This window comes from Cryptomeria japonica, chromosome 3 (assembly GCF_030272615.1).
Source record: "Cryptomeria japonica chromosome 3, Sugi_1.0, whole genome shotgun sequence".
Lineage (NCBI taxonomy): Eukaryota > Viridiplantae > Streptophyta > Pinopsida > Cupressales > Cupressaceae > Cryptomeria > Cryptomeria japonica.
The window spans coordinates 971,807,159-971,825,440 of record NC_081407.1 but is presented as its reverse complement, the minus strand read 5'-3'; the positions used below and the strand labels follow the sequence as shown (position 1 = coordinate 971,825,440).

The 18,282-nt window shown below is 36.6% G+C and overlaps 1 protein-coding gene across 2 annotated transcripts in view; it reads right to left on the bottom strand.

Moving 5' to 3' along the window:
- The window catches only part of LOC131035594 (uncharacterized), a 115,833-nt gene that overhangs the window by 34,890 nt on the left and 62,661 nt on the right, over window positions 1–18,282 (bottom strand). For both annotated transcript variants that reach the window (XM_057967328.2, XM_057967327.2), the window contains exon 3: window positions 9,407–9,555. In XM_057967328.2, coding sequence (XP_057823311.1) covers window positions 9,407–9,555 — 149 coding nt within the window. The remainder of the gene's footprint in view (window positions 1–9,406; window positions 9,556–18,282) is intronic.

Below are 18,282 nucleotides of genomic sequence, written 5' to 3'. Positions count from 1 at the left end.
ATGCCTTTCGCCAGTTAACCACTGGCCTATTGGTTGCGAGAGCTTTGAGAAGAGCCCAGTTGGGACTTTGAAACGAGCTTGTCAGAGTTGCACGCGTGTGTAGACCCCAAACCACGTGAAAACTAAAGATTATCGGGGGCATTTTCCTTCCTCCCGTGCACCACCAGATGCTAAGTGAAATCCGCATCTTCTACACTCTGTGTCGTAACCTGTGAAGGTGTGTAGCAGCCGCGTTTTCCACTCTCTGTGTCCCGTAACCCGTGAGGGTGTTCAGCCAGGTCGTGACTATGTAGCAAGGTCACGTCGCCGTGCAAGGAGGTCGTTTTCGTGGAAGATGATGAATTCTATACTGCGGAATTGCTGCGGAAGAACTGTGGGTGACTTCCAGTAATCGGAGGTTGAATGGTTTATCATGTTTTGAAGACTCTCAACAAGTATTTGGCATTGCATTTGGCACCACGCGGAAGAACAACGGCCTTCACTGCGTATTCATCAGGTGCACCAAAAGAATTCTTAACTCATTTTATTGATGGAATATTTCATCAATTGTTATCAAATGCATTGAATAAAGATGATTCGGTTTCTTGTTGGTAAATATTATGTTAATTAGCAATTGAGATTTGTGTAATAAGACAATAAACCGTTTAAAGTATTCCACCTGCTGAGTTGAACTTAATGCGTGTATTCTGCACTTGAGTCTTTCTGAAACCAATCATAGTTCAGGAATTTTACAGTGGTATCAGAGCATAGAAATCTTGCCAGCCTGTAGGGTGTTGAAAATTCATGTAAAATTTATGCACAGCTGAGTATGCACCAAGGAAATTATAATTTCCGGAATACTAGGGTCCAACAAAACAGAAATCAAAACTCTCCTTTAGCACACAATAGCTCTTCTATTCAATTTGAGATTGAGGATAGCCATATTGAAACTGATGAAGAAATTATTTTTGAAACAAACAGTATGGGGGAACCAGAAAATAACATGGATCTCATAATAGCCTTAATTAGAAGTCAACAAGATCTGAAGGACAATATCAACAAAATGACTAATTTAATGACCCAATTTATCAACCAGCATCAAAATAATGGAAATAATCAACACCAAAATATTGGGGCAAACAATGGGGGTAGAGATGAGCATTTTGTCATTAATAATCAGCCGGAAAGAACAGGAACAGCCAGACCTTTTATGCCAACGTTCACTGTTAAAAATGTGCAACCAAAGAATGAACCAACAATTAGAGAAATACAGGATGAGATACACCAAGATTGGTTATTATCAGGAGATGATTTTAGATCAACCATGACATTTAGAGAGTACTTGGATGTCAGAATGAAACATAGGCCAAGGGGACAGCGAGGGAATAATAGTGAATTGCAGAGGAAAATAGGTAAGATGTCTATCCCTTATTTTGATGGGTCAAGGAAAACAGCTGCTAGAGCTTGGGTGTGGAAACTTGACACCTACTTCCAATTAAATCCTATGTTGGAAGATGAAGCAATTAAATATGCAGCATTACATCTTGATGGTGTAGCACACGAATGGTGGCACCATGGGCAAGTAACCTTGGGTCATAATCAGATTAATACTTATGTTGAATTCACTGAGAAACTTATTGACAGATTTGACTCCAAAGATCCTGAACTTCATCTTAAAGATTTAACTAAACTTAAGCAATCTAGGACTGTTGAACAATACATTTCTGAATTTGAAAAACTGGCAGTTTTAGTAACTGAAATTTCAGAGAGACATAAAATCGTGATATTTATAGATGGACTATCCGATTCACTCAAAGGTTGGGTTAAGTCCTTGAACCCTCCTACTTTACAAACAGCTATTAAGAGAGCAAGAGAATTGGAGCCATCTTCAAAAGGGAAAGTTTTTAAAGCCCCGCCATCTAAAGCTGAAAATGACAAACAACCTCTCCATAAACATAATTTCCCTAAAAACAAGTTAGATAAAGAAGAGAGAGAAGAACTTAGGAGGAAATACCATGTTTCAGCTGTAGGGAGTCATGGCAGCCAGTACATAGATGTTTGGGAAAGGGAAAAATTCATTACATTGAGGTTATGTCAGATAGTGACGATGAAGAGAATGTTGATCCTAATATAGAAACTGTACCACAGAACACAGAATCAGGGACAGGAACTAAACATGGAGAAGGGGTAATAGCATCTATGACAGGGACACCTCATTATAATATTTTCAGAGTTAAGAGGGGTTTTGAATGGGCAGCGTGTGGTTGTCATGCTTGATAGTGGTTCTACTCATAATTTTATAGATGCAGCTCTTGTGGAAAAACGTGGATTGCAAACTGAAAAACATGAAGGTTTTGATGTTAGAGTAGCAGGTGGAACTAATTTGCCCAATACTCATGAAGTCCCTAAATTGAGTATTACTCTTGGCAATTATACTGTTACTGGTGATTTTTATGTGATTGACTTGGCTGATACAAATGTTGTTTTGGGCATTCAATGGATGGAAACATTAGATGAGTACACACAGAGTTTTAAAAGCTTGGAATTTTCTTTTAAGATTGATGATAAGAAAGTAGTACTTCGGGGTATGTCTAACGGTGGTCCCAGGATCGTTAGTGCTAAAAGAATGGAGGCTATTTTCAGACATGGTGATGTGGCATGGTCGTCACAATGTTTAATTTCCAACAAGGTAACAGATTTTGAGTCTAAAAATTATCAAGATGATTTATTGAAAGTATTAGATTCGCCTAATCTGGTTTTCAGTGATATACCTCCAGGGGTTCCGCCTGACAGAGGATTTGAACATACCATTGAATTAGAGGAAGGTGCAAAACTCATTATCATGACCCCTTACAGACATCCTAAAACATTCAGAGATGAAATAGAAAAGGCAATTAAGGAATTGTTGGATATGGGGCATATCAGGCCAAGTTCTAGTCCTTTTGCATCATCAATAGTTCTGGTAAAAAAGAAGGATGGAACTCTTCGCATGTGTATAGATTACCATGCTCTTAACAAGAAGACAATCAAAAATAGGTATCCAATTCCTCGAATTGATGAATTGTTAGATGAATTACATGGTGTTGTTTATTTCTCTAAAATTGATTTGAGGTCGGGATATCATCAAATAAAGTTAAGAGATCAAGATATCCATAAAACTGCTTTTAGATGTCACTATGGTCATTATGAATTCTTGGTTATGCCGTTTGGTTTAACAAATGCTCCAGCGACATTTCAGTCTTGTATGAATCACATCTTTAACAAACAGCTAAGGAAATTTTTGCTAGTTTTCTTTGATGATATATTAATTTACAACAAAACCTGGGAAGATCACTTGAAACATGTTGATACAGTTCTTGGTATTATGGAATCTCAATCACTTTATGCAAAGGCTTCTAAATGTGAATTTGGAATGACAAACATTTTATATTTGGGGCATATGATCAGTGCTACAGCGGTAAAGGTTCATCAGGATAAGATAAGAGCTTTTTTGGATTGGCCACCGCCATGAAATCTTACAGATTTACGCAGGTTCTTTGGATTATGCAGTTATTATAGGAGGTTTGTCAGAGGGTTTTCACAGCTTGGGGCACCATTGACAGATCTTACCAAAAAAGGGGCATTCCATTGGACTGAGGAAGCACAACAAGTTTTTGAGAAACTTAAAAAGGTAATGAGTTCTTGCCCAGTATTCGCCCTTCCAGATTTTACTCAACCTTTTGTCCTGGAATGCGATACATCTGGTGAGGGAATAGGAGCAGTTTTAATGCAAAATAAACATCCTATAGCCTATGAAAGTAGGAAACTTAGTAATCTAGAAAGATTGTACTCTATCTATGACAAAAAAATGTTGGCAATCATACATGCATTGGCAAAATTTAGACAATATTTGGTCTGTAGCAAATTTGTAGTCAAAACTAACCATAACAGTTTAAAATATTTCTTGGGACAGAAAGATTTGAATGACAGGCAGCAAAAATGGATCAGTAAGATCCAAGCTTATGATTTTGAAATTGAATATGTGAAAGGAAAGCACAATGTTGTTGCAGATGCGTTATCTAGAAGGCCTGAAATAAATGCATTATCTGTAGTCACCGCTGATTGGAAATCTTTATTGTTGGTTGAATATTCTAAGGATTCTTTTGCATGTGATTTGCTAGAGGGTAATATACAAGATGATAAATATAAGATTGTAAATGATGTTATCTTTTACAAGGACAGGATTTATTTGATTCCAGGTTCAAAGTTGAAAGAGAAGATTCTTCAATCCATGCATGATATTCCTTTGGCAAGGCACCCCGGGTACTTCAAAACGTATCAGCAAATAAGGGAACGATTCACTTTGAAGGGGCAAAAAAATGATGTCCTTCGTTATGTCAAAGAATGCATCACTTGCCAACAGAATAAAGCAGAGCATACTTATCCTACTGGTCTATTACAACCATTACCTATACCAGAACAGAAATGGTAAAGTATATCAATGGATTTCATCACAGGCCAACCGCGATCTCAAGGTAAAGATTGCATTTTTGTTGTGGTTGATAGACTAACTAAATTCGCACATTTCTTATCTATCACTACAGAATTCACAGTTGTCCAGCTTGCAGAACTGTTTTTCCGAGAGGTATTCCGTTTACATGGTTTACCGAAAAATATAATCAGTGACCGAGATCCCAGATTTTTGAGTATATTTTGGGGGGAACTGCTCAGATTGACAGGTACTGAGTTGAATCATAGTACGAGTTATCATCCACAGACCAATGGGCAGACAGAAATAGTAAACAAGTGGGTTGAAGGATACCTTCGTAATTATGTCTCAAGACATCAAAAAGCTTGGGCTCGTTGGTTATATTTGGGTGAATACTGCTATAATACTACATACCATATGTCTATCGGTATGACTCCTTTCAAAGCATCATATGGGTATGATGCACTATCTTTTATTGATCTTGCTTTTGATCAGAGTAATGTTCCCAAATCTCGTGATGTGCTTCAGGAATGCCAAGATATATTAAAAGCACTTAAGGAAAATTTGCAATGTACTCAGAATCAACAAAAAATTTATGCAGATAAGAAGTGCGTTGAGCGACATTTTGAAATTAGAGAATTGTTGTATCTCAAACTACAACCCTATAGGCAGTCATCCCTCAAGCGTAGTGGGACTGAGAAATTGAAGCCTCGATTTTATGGGTCGTACCCAGTGGTTCGGAAGGTTGGTGCAGTAGCCTATGAATTGGCTTTACCTGCCAAAAGCAGAATACATAATGTATTTCATGTACCTTGTCTCAAAAAAGCGTTGGGTCAACAGGTGATAGTTTCAGAAAATCTACCACCGTTGGATGAGGAAGGGAAATTAGAGATGATACCCGAAGAGATTTTGGAAACCCGCGACAGGCATTTGCGGAATAGGACAATCAGGGAATATCTCATTAAATGGCAGAATTTACCATTGGAAGATGCTACTTGGGAAAATGAACAGGTTCTTCAACATCCTGGATTGCAGTTGCTTGTGGGCAAGCAACATGGGGCAGGGGAAACTGTAATGTTCCCTAATAATTGAGTTACAAAAAGTAAACTTGAAACAATATTAATTACTTTATATTAATATCTTAGCTATAGATTAATATAAATAATTAATATTATTAATACTTTGGTGAATAAAGTAACAAACAATATTATTAATACTTTTGTGAATAAAGTGACAAACACCAAGATTACTCTTAACTATTGAAGTAGTTTCCTATAGGAAATTAACCAAATTATTTCGAATAAAAAGATGGCAGCGCAGGAAACATTCATGGCGGAATAGAAAATGATTTGCCTTAGTGCGAAATTGCACAGTGGATTGATGCCTTTCGCCAGTTAACCACTGGCCTATTGGTTGCGAGAGCTTTGAGAAGAGCCCAGTTGGGACTTTGAAACGAGCTTGTCAGAGTTGCACACGTGTGTAGACCCCAAACCACGTGAAAACTAAAGATTATCGAGGGCGTTTTCCTTCCTCCCGTGCAACACCAGATGCTAAGTGAAATCCGCATCTTCTACACTCTGTGTCGTAACCTGTGAAGGTGTGTAGCAGCCGCATTTTCCACTCTCCGTGCCCCATAACCCGTGAGGGTGTTCAGCCAGGTCGTGACTATGTAGCAAGGTCGCGTCGCCGTGCAAGGAGGTTGTTTTTGTGGAAGATGATGAATTCTATACTACGGAATTGCTGCGGAAGAACTGTGGGTGACTTCCAGTAATCAGAGGTTGAATGGTTTATCGTATTTTGAAGACTCTCAACAAGTATTTGGCATTATGTTTGGCACCACGCGGAAGAACAACGGCCTTCACTGCGTATTCATCAAGTGCACCAAAAGAATTCTTAACTCATTTTATTGATGGAATATTTCATCAATTGTTATCAAATGCATTGAATAAAGATGATTCAGTTTCCTGTTGGTAAATATTATGTTAATCAGCAATTGAGATTTGTGTAATAAGACAATAAACCGTTTAAAGTATTCCACCTGCTGAGTTGAACTTAATGCATGTATTCTGCACTTGAGTCTTTCTGAAACCAATCATAGTTCAGGAATTTTACATAGTCCCCAAGTCCTTATCAACAACAAAACTATACTAGTTCTACAAACACATACTCTCTACTACCATTGCAATATCACTTCAATATGGCCATTACAACAATAAAAACATACTTATAGCTGGTCTACAACAAGGAATTAGCAAACAAACACTAAATTCAGCAAGAGAAAATCTCAAGACAAGTTAAAGACTAGGAAGAGTATGCAAAAGCATCTCATGTCACTATATCAGATGTTTGCTATAGATATTACATCACCACATTAGTTAATTGAGACTTAAAAAACATATTTAAGCCTCTTCGCACCTGCTCTACCTCTTAATATTGTAAAAACCCTGATCTTCCTAATGTAATTCTCCTAACACACAAGAAAACAAACTTTGTCATGCAACTCGGCCCTTGCAACCACATAATTACACAAGTTACAAACCTCGTCTATGCTTCCATGACAATTAGTAAGTGAAAAAGACATCCAATGAGTCAGTACAACATCTAAAAATCCTCAACTTCTACTCGTTGCTTGTGACAAGACAAGTTCACCAGTTCTGGCAATATTTTGTTCATCACTTCACAACAAATCCACCGAACCATATAGATGTTTGCCACTAGGGTTAGTTTTTCAATTAGGCTAGCATATGCAACAGTGTGCTAGATCATACCATACACCCTCAAAACCAATTTTCCAGCTGTCATGCATCATATCATCAATTTTGGCAAAGGAAAGTTCTCACAAGTGAAATTTTTGAGAAATGAACTCCAACTAACCCCAATAGTATAGTGTACTTGACCTGATTTCTATATCACCATCTAAACTCTCCATAAGAGTCTCCATCAAGCTATATATGGACTCCATAAGGCTTGCAATGTTAATGTTAGCCTCCATCTTATGTAATTTTCAGCATCAAAGTCTTCTTCTCACATTGCAGCCTCCATCTTATGTAATTTTCAGCATCAAAGTCTTCTTCTCCTGCCATACTTCTCAACTCACTTCTCCACCTACAAGATTTGATCTCCCTTTGGAATGCTAATATTTTCTCGACTTGACCTTGTTTTGGGCAGGAACCTACAAAACACACTCACAAACAACCCATTCCCAAAGGAATGAAATTGCTTTGATACCACTTGATTCATAAACTAAAAGGCTAATCCTTAACTGACTTGTTAACAACAGATATTAATTCTTAGTCTAAGAGAGCACCTCCTGAATTTGCCAAATGAAGGCACCAACATTTGAAAAGTAAAAGGAGTATTATTTGGATCTGCCCTAGATCCCTTCAAGGTCTTCAAAGTCTGCCCCCAATTTCACACAAATTAGCCTCGAAATTCTGCTCAATTCTGCTCTCAAACCCTCACTCACATCTGCAATATAATCTTCAAAAGTAATCTGATATATTTCCTCACACTATTTCCATAATGTTGCCTTGAGTATCTTCATTAACATGTCTTCATAAATCTGCTCAAATATATGATAAATAATTGCTGCAATAAACCCTTTTTTAACACAAAAATTACAAATGATTTTCAATGAATTGGTGAATAAATGACCCTCATCAATCTCCTATTTATTCCTTCCAAAAGGCACCTCTTCACCAAGGAACATAACTCCTCACTAAGTCAGCCAGAAAAGGTGCATAAAAGTTATTTAATTTGAAATAATTTCTTCCTAAATGAGTGCCACTTTTCAAGAGGTCGGCCCTTGCAAAATGTCTTAAATTTTATTTGTTTTGCACTTGCCCAAGGTGAGTGCACTTCCTTATGAGGTCGTCCCTTTTAGGGACTCAATAAAAATAGCCAACTAATATAAATTGTTGCCTTTAACCAGGTAGGCCATAGGAGGGGGATCAATCAAAAAAATAAGATTATTTATGGATCATTTTAAGCCATAAATGCACCAGCCATTGGTTGGCCTATGGGTCAAAATTAGGTGTGATAGCTTTGTCACATATTAAAAGCTACATGTCACCAATCAGTCCTTTGACATCAATGACAATTATGCTACCAGTTATGCATTTGCCACCTGCTCAAAATGGTGACTCTGCCAAACGAGCAAAATACTTCAGTTTTAAAAATCTTCTTGAACACCAAACATACTCATGGATGTCCCATTCTACCCTCAAACATTCTCCAGCATTACAGAAATAATACTAATTCCAAAAACATGTCATAAGTACAAAAGCCAGATCCTTTTTCAGATCAATGACCTCCTTGGAAGTCCAAGAGATTCACCCTATAAGCATCACCTTGATGCAATTACTGCTAATCGGACCCTTCACAGTCATGAGAAATGGGTTCTTGTAAACCACTACTCATGAAATTTAGATTTATGAATATCGACTTGAAATCACGTGGTTGAATCCCTATAAATCATCACACAATGACTGTCTTTGTTATGTAATCACTGAATGACTTATTTGTTCTTGTTACTTCTACAATTGATAATGCTGATGCATATTGAGTATTTTCAGCACACTAAATGTTGAATTTATCTTATAGCTTCTAAGTTCTAGTTTTAAATTTCCAGTAAAACCTACCAAGAATTATTTTCCAGCACCAAATAAGAGAACCCACATTTGTAAAACCTATGAAATGTAGATAGATGTGATCAGAAAAGAGGCATAAAGATATTTGAAAAAATTAGAAACATTATCTCTAGAGAACTTGAAGCCTGCAAAGCAGAGCGTTACTGACGAAAGCAGATTGGAAATCTCCTAAAATTAGAGGCTTTTACATTGTTTGGTTTGAGTAACCTCATAGTTTCTAACTTTCCACAAATACTTAAAGTTAATAAATAAGCAATATTGTCATAATAGAGAGAAATGAGAGTTTGAGATCAACTAATAAAACATGTACCAGACGATACTTTGGAGCACGATATGGAAGTTTCAAATACGCCATGTTTTGAGCTCTGTAATCCCACAGAAATGATGTATGATGAAGCCACCGACCTTTTGTTATAGATTGTGCATTACCACCAAACTTACGATCCCCAAGAGCATAGTCTGAGGATATTCAAAAGCCAGCCTTCAGGATTTGAGTAATATTGAGCATAAATACCCACATTTTATATGCCAATATAAAACAAAAAGATGTACTCTATGCTGTTTTATAGACCTTTTGCAATTATTTCAACCAGGAAAGGCACAACTACAATATGGATTTTAGAAATTAGAAACGAAAGCATAGAATTGCAGCTTGCTCACAATATGCTAAGAGGCTGCATGTTCTTCTAGCAGCCGAAGGTATATTATATAGCATTTGTGCTCATGGAATACAAAGATAGTGAACTGGTGCAAATGTATTAATTCAGACCGCAGAAGCAAAATAATATATCAATGGGAATATTATGAAGAAAGAACATTCAAACAAAGAAACCAGCTCGTTGTATTCTAAAATTTAGTTATCTTACTTTTTGCAACAAGTGTATGCAGTGAGTGTATTTTGGTTTATAACGATCATTCTTGTAAACAAGCCAAAAGAATCAAAATTTCCAGAATTCCGAAAGGCCATAACAGAACATATATGCCCAGAGCAGACAAAATGAGAGATAAATGCCACATTAAATTATACATGGGGCAAACCAATGAGCTGATTGGCTCAGCCATATATTTTTAAAAAATTAAAAGCTTTACAAAGTTGAGGCAATAGCTAGATAACTAGTAACATCCTTCTCCTATTATATAGTCCTTGTATTAATGAATCACAACAAATACTCTTGTTTGACATCTTAGATGCCAATATGCAAAAAACAATCTCTAGTGACCCACAGTAGAATTATGGGGTCCATAATAAAAAAGGCATGAAGCTCAAACAAAGAATTATTCCATAGTAAATAAGATAAAAGCATCAGCAGCACAATAGTTGAAGAAAAGTTGGGGGAATAAAATTTATAATCCCATTACTTTCAACATGGAGAATAATAAAAACTGTAGACAAAAGCAGTTGAAAAACAGATACATTTACTCAAACTATGACTCATGGCGTGGTTGAAAATCAAATCAACGGCTATCAACCACTCAGATGGGTCGGTGTGCACAAACACAATATGGAAACGAAATTCAGTCGCAGAAAGTTTTTGTTCTTTATTGATTTTGCAAACACATCTATACAAAAAACTGGCTGAGATAAAAACAGATTCTTCAATTTGATAGGTCACTCACAACTTCATTACATCAGTTATTTGGTGAAATACATCATCAGATTATACTTCTACCATCTACTCAAACTCAAATTACAAAAACAACCTATAACTATCTTGACTTCTAGACTTTCTTGCAAGACGCACTCGCTCACTTGCAACCTTTCCTTAATTTGTCAGCTTTATACTTACATATTCCAAAAGCGGGTATCTCTCATTTTGATTGACCAGTTATTTCCATGGTTCTTTTTATTACTCAAGTGAAGAATAACATCAGGGAATTAACAAGCCAAAATGATTCAACTTTCAGCCATTACAAAATGACAAACATTGAGCTAAAACACAAGTTACACAACTACAGAAAGAGGAACTGAGCTACATGTCCAATTGGATCCAAATAGGCTTATGTGTACAAGCATTGAAATGTGACACATGGTGTGTCCCTGCTGCCAGAAATTAACTTACCAAAGCATGCATATAAGTCTACTTCACCATGGCATGTGTAAATCTTCTCACACTCAGGCTCTCTAAATCATAGTTGAAAAAATTGTCACTTACCTACCAAACAAACAAGTACTCTCGCGCCATAAGTGGTGGTAAGTTACTTGCAGAATAACTTGATGCTGCCTTTTCCTATAACCTTGGCACCATCTTTTCCAATAAACTCACAACAAGTTATAGAAAAAAATTGCCAAAAAAGCAGAAACTCGTCTAGGAACTAGCCAAACTTGCTATTAAAAAAGGCAATACACAAAATATTAATGTTATAAAACTTTTTCAAGAAATTTTTGGATGTGATAAAGGGGATAATCATAATGTGCAACCTAAGGCACAACAACGCAACTGGATGGTTTCCGTCTTTTAAGTTTCCAAAACTGCAAGTATATAGGAACTTACAATTAGGGTTTATAAAGAAATAAATAAATACAATGTGCGCTTAGGGTTTAACAAGTTATACATTGGTGACTAATACAAAGTGATACATCATTTAAGTACCATGCCTGCCAAGACCAATTTTTAGTACTCAACTAAGCTTCAAAATGAAGAATCAATTCAATTGTCAGTTTTCAATAAGAATAGCTTACAAGTTAAGCTTCAAAATGTTCCAAATATGGAGCAATATGTTGCCATTGATGTCAATCCTTGATACATCTATTCAAATACACTTGTATGACTAAGGGGAAGACTAGTGCAGTTATGATTTCCTCATGTTATCATTATGGTGCAGTTCAACATTGCGGAGATGTGAAAAACAGGGATTCAGCATTGCAGTGATGGGGAAGACAAGGAGTAAGTATTGACAATAATATGGAAGAAAAAGAGTAAGTACTAACTGTAGACGTATAAAAATGACCATATTCCTAAATGAATATTTTATGTTCATTTCTCTATTTAATTAAATCCAATTTAATTAAATTACCCACATTCCTCTATTTAATTAAGTAAATTACTCAATTTATTTAAATTAAATTCACTATACCCATTTAATGAATAAATCATTTTATTCAATAAAACCCCCCTATCCACTTTTAATTAAATTCAAATTTAATTAAATAGTTATCCTAAATTGAATAAATCTAATTTATTTAATTGCAACCAAATTGAATAAATCATTTAATTCAATTAAATCCTATTATCCCTCCATCCACTTGCAAAATCCCAAACCCCTTTCTAATCCCTTCTAGAATCTTCTAATCGCTTCTAATTAACCTAACCCCTCCTCTAAACTTTGTCACATCCCTAAGCAAAGGGAAGTCACTTCTCAAAACCTCAAAGTCTTTGATAACCATTAAAGGCTTTCAACCTTCAACCACTAAATTCCTCAAAGTCTTTGATAACCATTGAAGGCTTTCAACCTTCAACCACTTAATCCCCAAAGTCTCCAATAACCATTAATGGTTAACTCAAACCCTCCTACATGGTTAAAACATTTGTTTTGACTCAACCTTCATCCAACCCAAGGGTCTCATCAGGCCTTTAATGCTTTGACCATGATTATCTCTTAAACATTTGCACAAAGGTTTATCCTTGGATTAACTCTTAATCCATTGGGTAATCCTAACTTAAGCTTGACCCTCACCCTCTAGATAACCATGAGGTCTCCTCAGGCATTGAATGCCTCCAACCCCTTCTCTCAACCCAACCCTATGTTGACACTTGTCACCATTTCATTGATGCTAATTACAAACATGGATCCTCAACTTTCAAACTCAACCCTTGATTAAACCATTCAATCTTGACCATCCATTGCCCTGTTTTTGCTATAAATAGAGCTCTCATTCCTCCATTTTCAACAATCATCCTTCAAATTTGTAACATCACACTTATGCTCAAATACATTCAATCTTTCATATCATTTTTATGCTCATCATTTTAGCCTCTCTTTAGAATAGAAACTAGTCTAAATATGCATGTTTAGAATACTTTCTTTATCATTTAGCTCAATCATAGACTAAATATATCATGTTAGGATAGTATTCATACTAACCTTGTCATCTTATCATCTAGTTTATTGCATTTCTAGAATCATACATAGCTTATTACACATCTCATACTAAAATTTATCAAAGCATCCCTCGTTCTTGCATTTGCCATCCCTAAACCATTTTGCTCAGTGATCTGAGAGCGAAAACATTGGTTTGAGGGACATTGTAAGATAGAAAACCATGGGACCCACCTTGGGAGGCTGAGTAATACTTTGTTACTCCATAGCTTGCACCAAGAAGTCCTGTGTGTGTGTGTGGACTAGTATTTAGCAATATTTTCACATATTAAGTTTTATCAACCCACTTTTCTCGAATACATTTCTGGCGCCCACCATGGGGCTAGACCCCATATATCAAATCGGTTTTTGAATTTAACCACTTTTGCAGGTCCGCGGGAAACATGAATCAGCGCGTGGGAAACATTCCCTAGCGCATCCGGTTAACAGTCTAGCGCATCCCGCTTACTGTGTAGCGCGTGGGGTATATACTCTAGCGCGTGAAGACCTTTGTTTAGCGCATGACTTCCACTAATCTTTTCCTGTAGGTATCAACGCGGGAGAAAAACAGAGTACTGCATCCCGCTTACTGTTTAGCGCGTGGGGTCTATACTCTAGCGCATGAAGTCCTTTCTTTAGCGTATGACTTCCACTAATATTTTCCTGTAGGTCTCGACGCGGAAGAAAAACAGAATAGCGCATCGAAAAAACAATTTAGCATATTGGGGGCACATAATAGCGCGTAGGTGCTTTTTCTTAGCGCATAGACATCATTTCTTAGCGCATAAAGTTGGCAGAGCCAAAAATTTATGACAGAGTCAAAAATTAGGCTTGTGGGAGGCATAATATATATGGAATATAACATTTAAGTATAAGAATCCTCTTCTCTTTTCTCTTTCTTATACTTTAAGTTATATTCCATATATATTGTCAGGATGTTTGAGAGGGGTTTCAGACCTCTAGGAGTTGTAATGCAAAATCTAGTTTTTGGAAGATCTTCCAAATTTCAAACTTAGACAAATTTCAGGGCATTTCAGGATCAGGATTGTAAAATTTGTAACCAAGATCAGAATTTAGGCTTGTGTAAGCCCACACTAACATTTTATCACTGACTGTGTGCAGGTTCTAATATTTTCTGTGTAGGGGAAGGAGCAAGTTTAGAGGCTTTAAGTTTCTTTTTTTACTTTCTTTCAACAAAAGTTGGTTAAAAAGAACTCTCTCCTTTTTGCAAAAGTTAAAATAAACCTCATCATTTCATTTGGATGCATAAAATGAACTTCATGCCTTCCTTTTTGGTGTTTTAAAATAAAACTTCATCTTTTCTTTATTGCAAGGTAAAAAAAACAACAAACTTCATATTTGCTTTCTTGCAAGATTAGAGGAAAAACACTTCATTTTGGAAGCTGTAAAAAGAACCAACAATCTTTACTTTGGCAAAAGTTTTAAAAAGAACCTCACCATCCTTTGGTGTTTAAAGGATTCACTTCATTTTGCAAAGTAAAAGAACCTCATCTTCATTTTGTGCAAGGCAAAGAGGGAAAGTTTTCCCCTATCGACTTTAATTTTGCTGACCAAACATCACGATTTACTTTGTTGACCAGGCTTGTTTTACAAAAGTTTTGGAAATACACACTTTGCTATGAAAGGTTAAAAAGAACATCATGCTTGTTGGAGCAACATCTCCAAATAGAAGTTAGCAAATCATTGTCTTGAAGGCTAAAAAGAACAACTTGATTGCCTTGTCTTGAAAGTGGAAGGTATATGCTCTCCCCATAACTGGGTGACCAAAAAGTCAAGCCACTCTTAAGCTTTCTGTACTTCAAGCATTTAAATCCTTTAGCAGGCCTGCCTTCCCGAGGGGTTGAAAAACTCTTAAAGTCATTCTTTGGCCAGTGTGAAGGGAACGACCTAAGTGGGGGACGACTTTGATGCCAAGTGTTCCAACCCACTATAATCAAAAGTGGAGGGTGACGAAAGTCCCTTTCAACGGTTGCGCGCAACAATTAGCCTTCCCCCAGTATCCTTGCAATACGTAAAGCCTTTGTTCTAAAGGTTGGGAAGCCTCCTGAGGGAGTTTATCACTGACGGCCGAACAGGAAGCCTGATTACGAACCATAGCATTAGAAACTTTGAACCGAGTCACTCGCCAAACATTGGCAATATCATAGTGCAAGGGTGGGGAAGAATCCGCCCCCAAGATTACTCACCATATATCTCCCAAGATAACTACTCAACTGTGAAGCAATTCACTTTGGGTTAATTTCTGGCAAAAGGCAAAAAAACGGGCGCCCTCTTGGGGGTGACAAGGCTGTTTGAGCTGACGGAGTATCGAAACTAGTGGGCTATGATATTGTCAATGACCTTTGAATAAAGAGTCTATCTGATGTGTCTTTTGTTGTAAATCAAACCAGTGATAACATCGAAGATTTGAACACATCCTCAAAAGAACATACACTCAATGTTTAGCATTAGGATGACCATTGTCTTCATGTGTGCTATGTATTCTTGTCACAAATGTTAAAATATCTTGCAAAGTATCCAACAATCAAACTCAAAAGTCCGTTCAAACAAGGAGAAAACATAAAGTGGAGAAGATTTCCAAACCCAACAAAGCATCTTTTGAGATGGTTATCAACATTTCAACTATCTTTAGGAAAGACTTTCATCCAACAAGATTAGGGGAATACCAAACCAAGTGATCAAGATTTTATCTATTCGACTTAGTATGTAATATCCCTTGCCCAAACTGACTGATTTTGGCTCAAGGAATATTGTCAAACACTTTGTATGCTGTCTTTCTCTATTCTGATTTTTGTATTTCAGATTGTTTGATACACTTTGAAAGTTGCCAAGAAATTTAGGAAGTTCACCAATGATGTTGACAATACCTCTTACAATGAACTAGTATGCGAGTGCAGTTCTTTTTGGTATTTTTAATGCATATACATGAAAACTAGATATGGAATGCATACCTACAGCCAACTGACATTTCGACAAACAACTGGCATGCAACTATTATGTTGATCATATATGCTATTAAAAGGACATTTCGTCAAACAAATGGTATGCAACATATATCTTCTTTATTGAATTCATTCCTAAGTACAATGCTGCTATGGATTTGCCAAGACTAATTGGCTTACAAAAAGACTACATCAATGCCAAATCTAATTCTAAGTTATCACTTACAACAACAAAATTATATGCCTAATATTTCAATACTAGCTACTAATAGTTGCAAGAGGAACCTGATAATAGTGATGCTTAATGATGGAGATGAAAGTTGCAATCGGAATCAAGCAAAATACTGTAGCGCGGCACTGTTCACGCGCACTGTTCATGCGCACTGTAGCAGCAAGAACAAACTTGCAATCTGCTCTTAAAACCTTGAATAATTTGTTGATAATCTCTCCCAACAAGAATGATATAACTCCATGTGCCAAAGAAGGACGATTCACAACCAATTATAAATGTTCTCCAACAATAAACTTCAAACCCTTGTAGAAAAATTCACCAATTTGCACAAATGAAAGAACTGAAGTATTCTTTCCCACAACTGCAATAATTCAGGTGTTATTTCACACCTTCAAAATTACTATCAATAGGAAGTTTTCGTTTCCTATGATCAAAGAAGAAAATTGCGAAAGCCCTAGGCTCCACAATAAAAATCAATCAAAATACTATTCATCAACTGGATGCTGAGAATGAACTCTTGCCTTTCCTTTTATTCTTTCCTTAAGAGAGCTCAAACACCTTCCTGGCCAATGTGGGATAAAAGATTTATTCCCACATTAAATTATTCACTTAACGCACTTTATTATATTAAAGTGACTTTATTATTATAAAGTTACTTTAGAACTTTATAATAATATTAAAATATTAAATAAATCACTTAAGTCACTTACACTTTAATATCTCTTGATGTACTTGTCTGATTGCTAAACCGTCTGAGCCAGGAGTCGACTCTCCCTGTTCTCCATGTGATTGGATGCCTGTCTAAAAATAGAAACCCTGAATAGTGACTTACTATAAATAGTAAGTATGTGGAACTGAGTCTAGAAATAGCTGCAAAGGCCCAATCAAGGTTGCCACTGCCAATAAGCTCTGCTCAGGTGTCTTTCTATTAATAGGAACCCTGACTCTCCCAAAATAGTAACTTACTATAAATAGTAAGTGTGCCAATCTGAGTCAAAAAACCTGTGCAAAGGCCAAAACCTGAATCCAGCTGAAGAGTAATGTCTCTAATCACCAAGTAACTGCCACACGAGGCCCTCTATCAATAATTATTAGCCTACGAGGGTCAAATGATAGGCTAATTCTTACAAACTCTGATGCTCGCAAAATGGGGACATTACATAGTAAGCTTGAGTATCCAAAAAGAAATCATCCATCAAAATCACAAGTGTTAAAAATTTCAAAAATCGCAGAAAAACAGCCAAGTCAAAATATATCAAAGCAGTTTAGCGCGTGAGAGCAACTTCTTAGCGCGTGGAGTAATTTTGTTAGCGCATCCAAACCTCCAGTTAGCGCGTTGGTTCAAAACAGTAGCGTTCCATCTTAAAACAAAAACAGTGCAACATCCTTTAGCGCATCAAAGAAACAGTTTAGCGCGTTGAAGCATCAGCTTAGCATGTGGAAGTCAAACTTTAGCGCGTAGGGTTTAACAGTTAGCGCATTGGTGGCCCATATTGGTGCATGACCTTTTTGAACCAAGACAAAAGAAAAATAAACCAGTTAGCGCGTATCAGGGGGCAGTGTAGCGTGGAGTCTTTTCTCTAGCGCGTTGAGAATTTTTTTTTAGCGCATCTAGACTCTGGCTTAGCGCATGATCAAAACAGAAAAACAGAGGGCAAAACTGGAAGGAATTTTAAAATTTTCAGAAACTTTTTTTCATCAGCATCATTTTCATCAAACAAGAATAGCAAAAACAAACCGTTAAGACTTTCTTGAGCTAATTTGTGTCAAAACGAACGTTGTCAGAATCCTAAACGAATCGCGCGATAGAGGATGTCTCTCTTATCATAATGCGGAAACCTCATCATCAGTATCAACAGAATCATTTACCATCTTACGGATTTTATCTCACAAACACCACTTGTTTAAAATTTT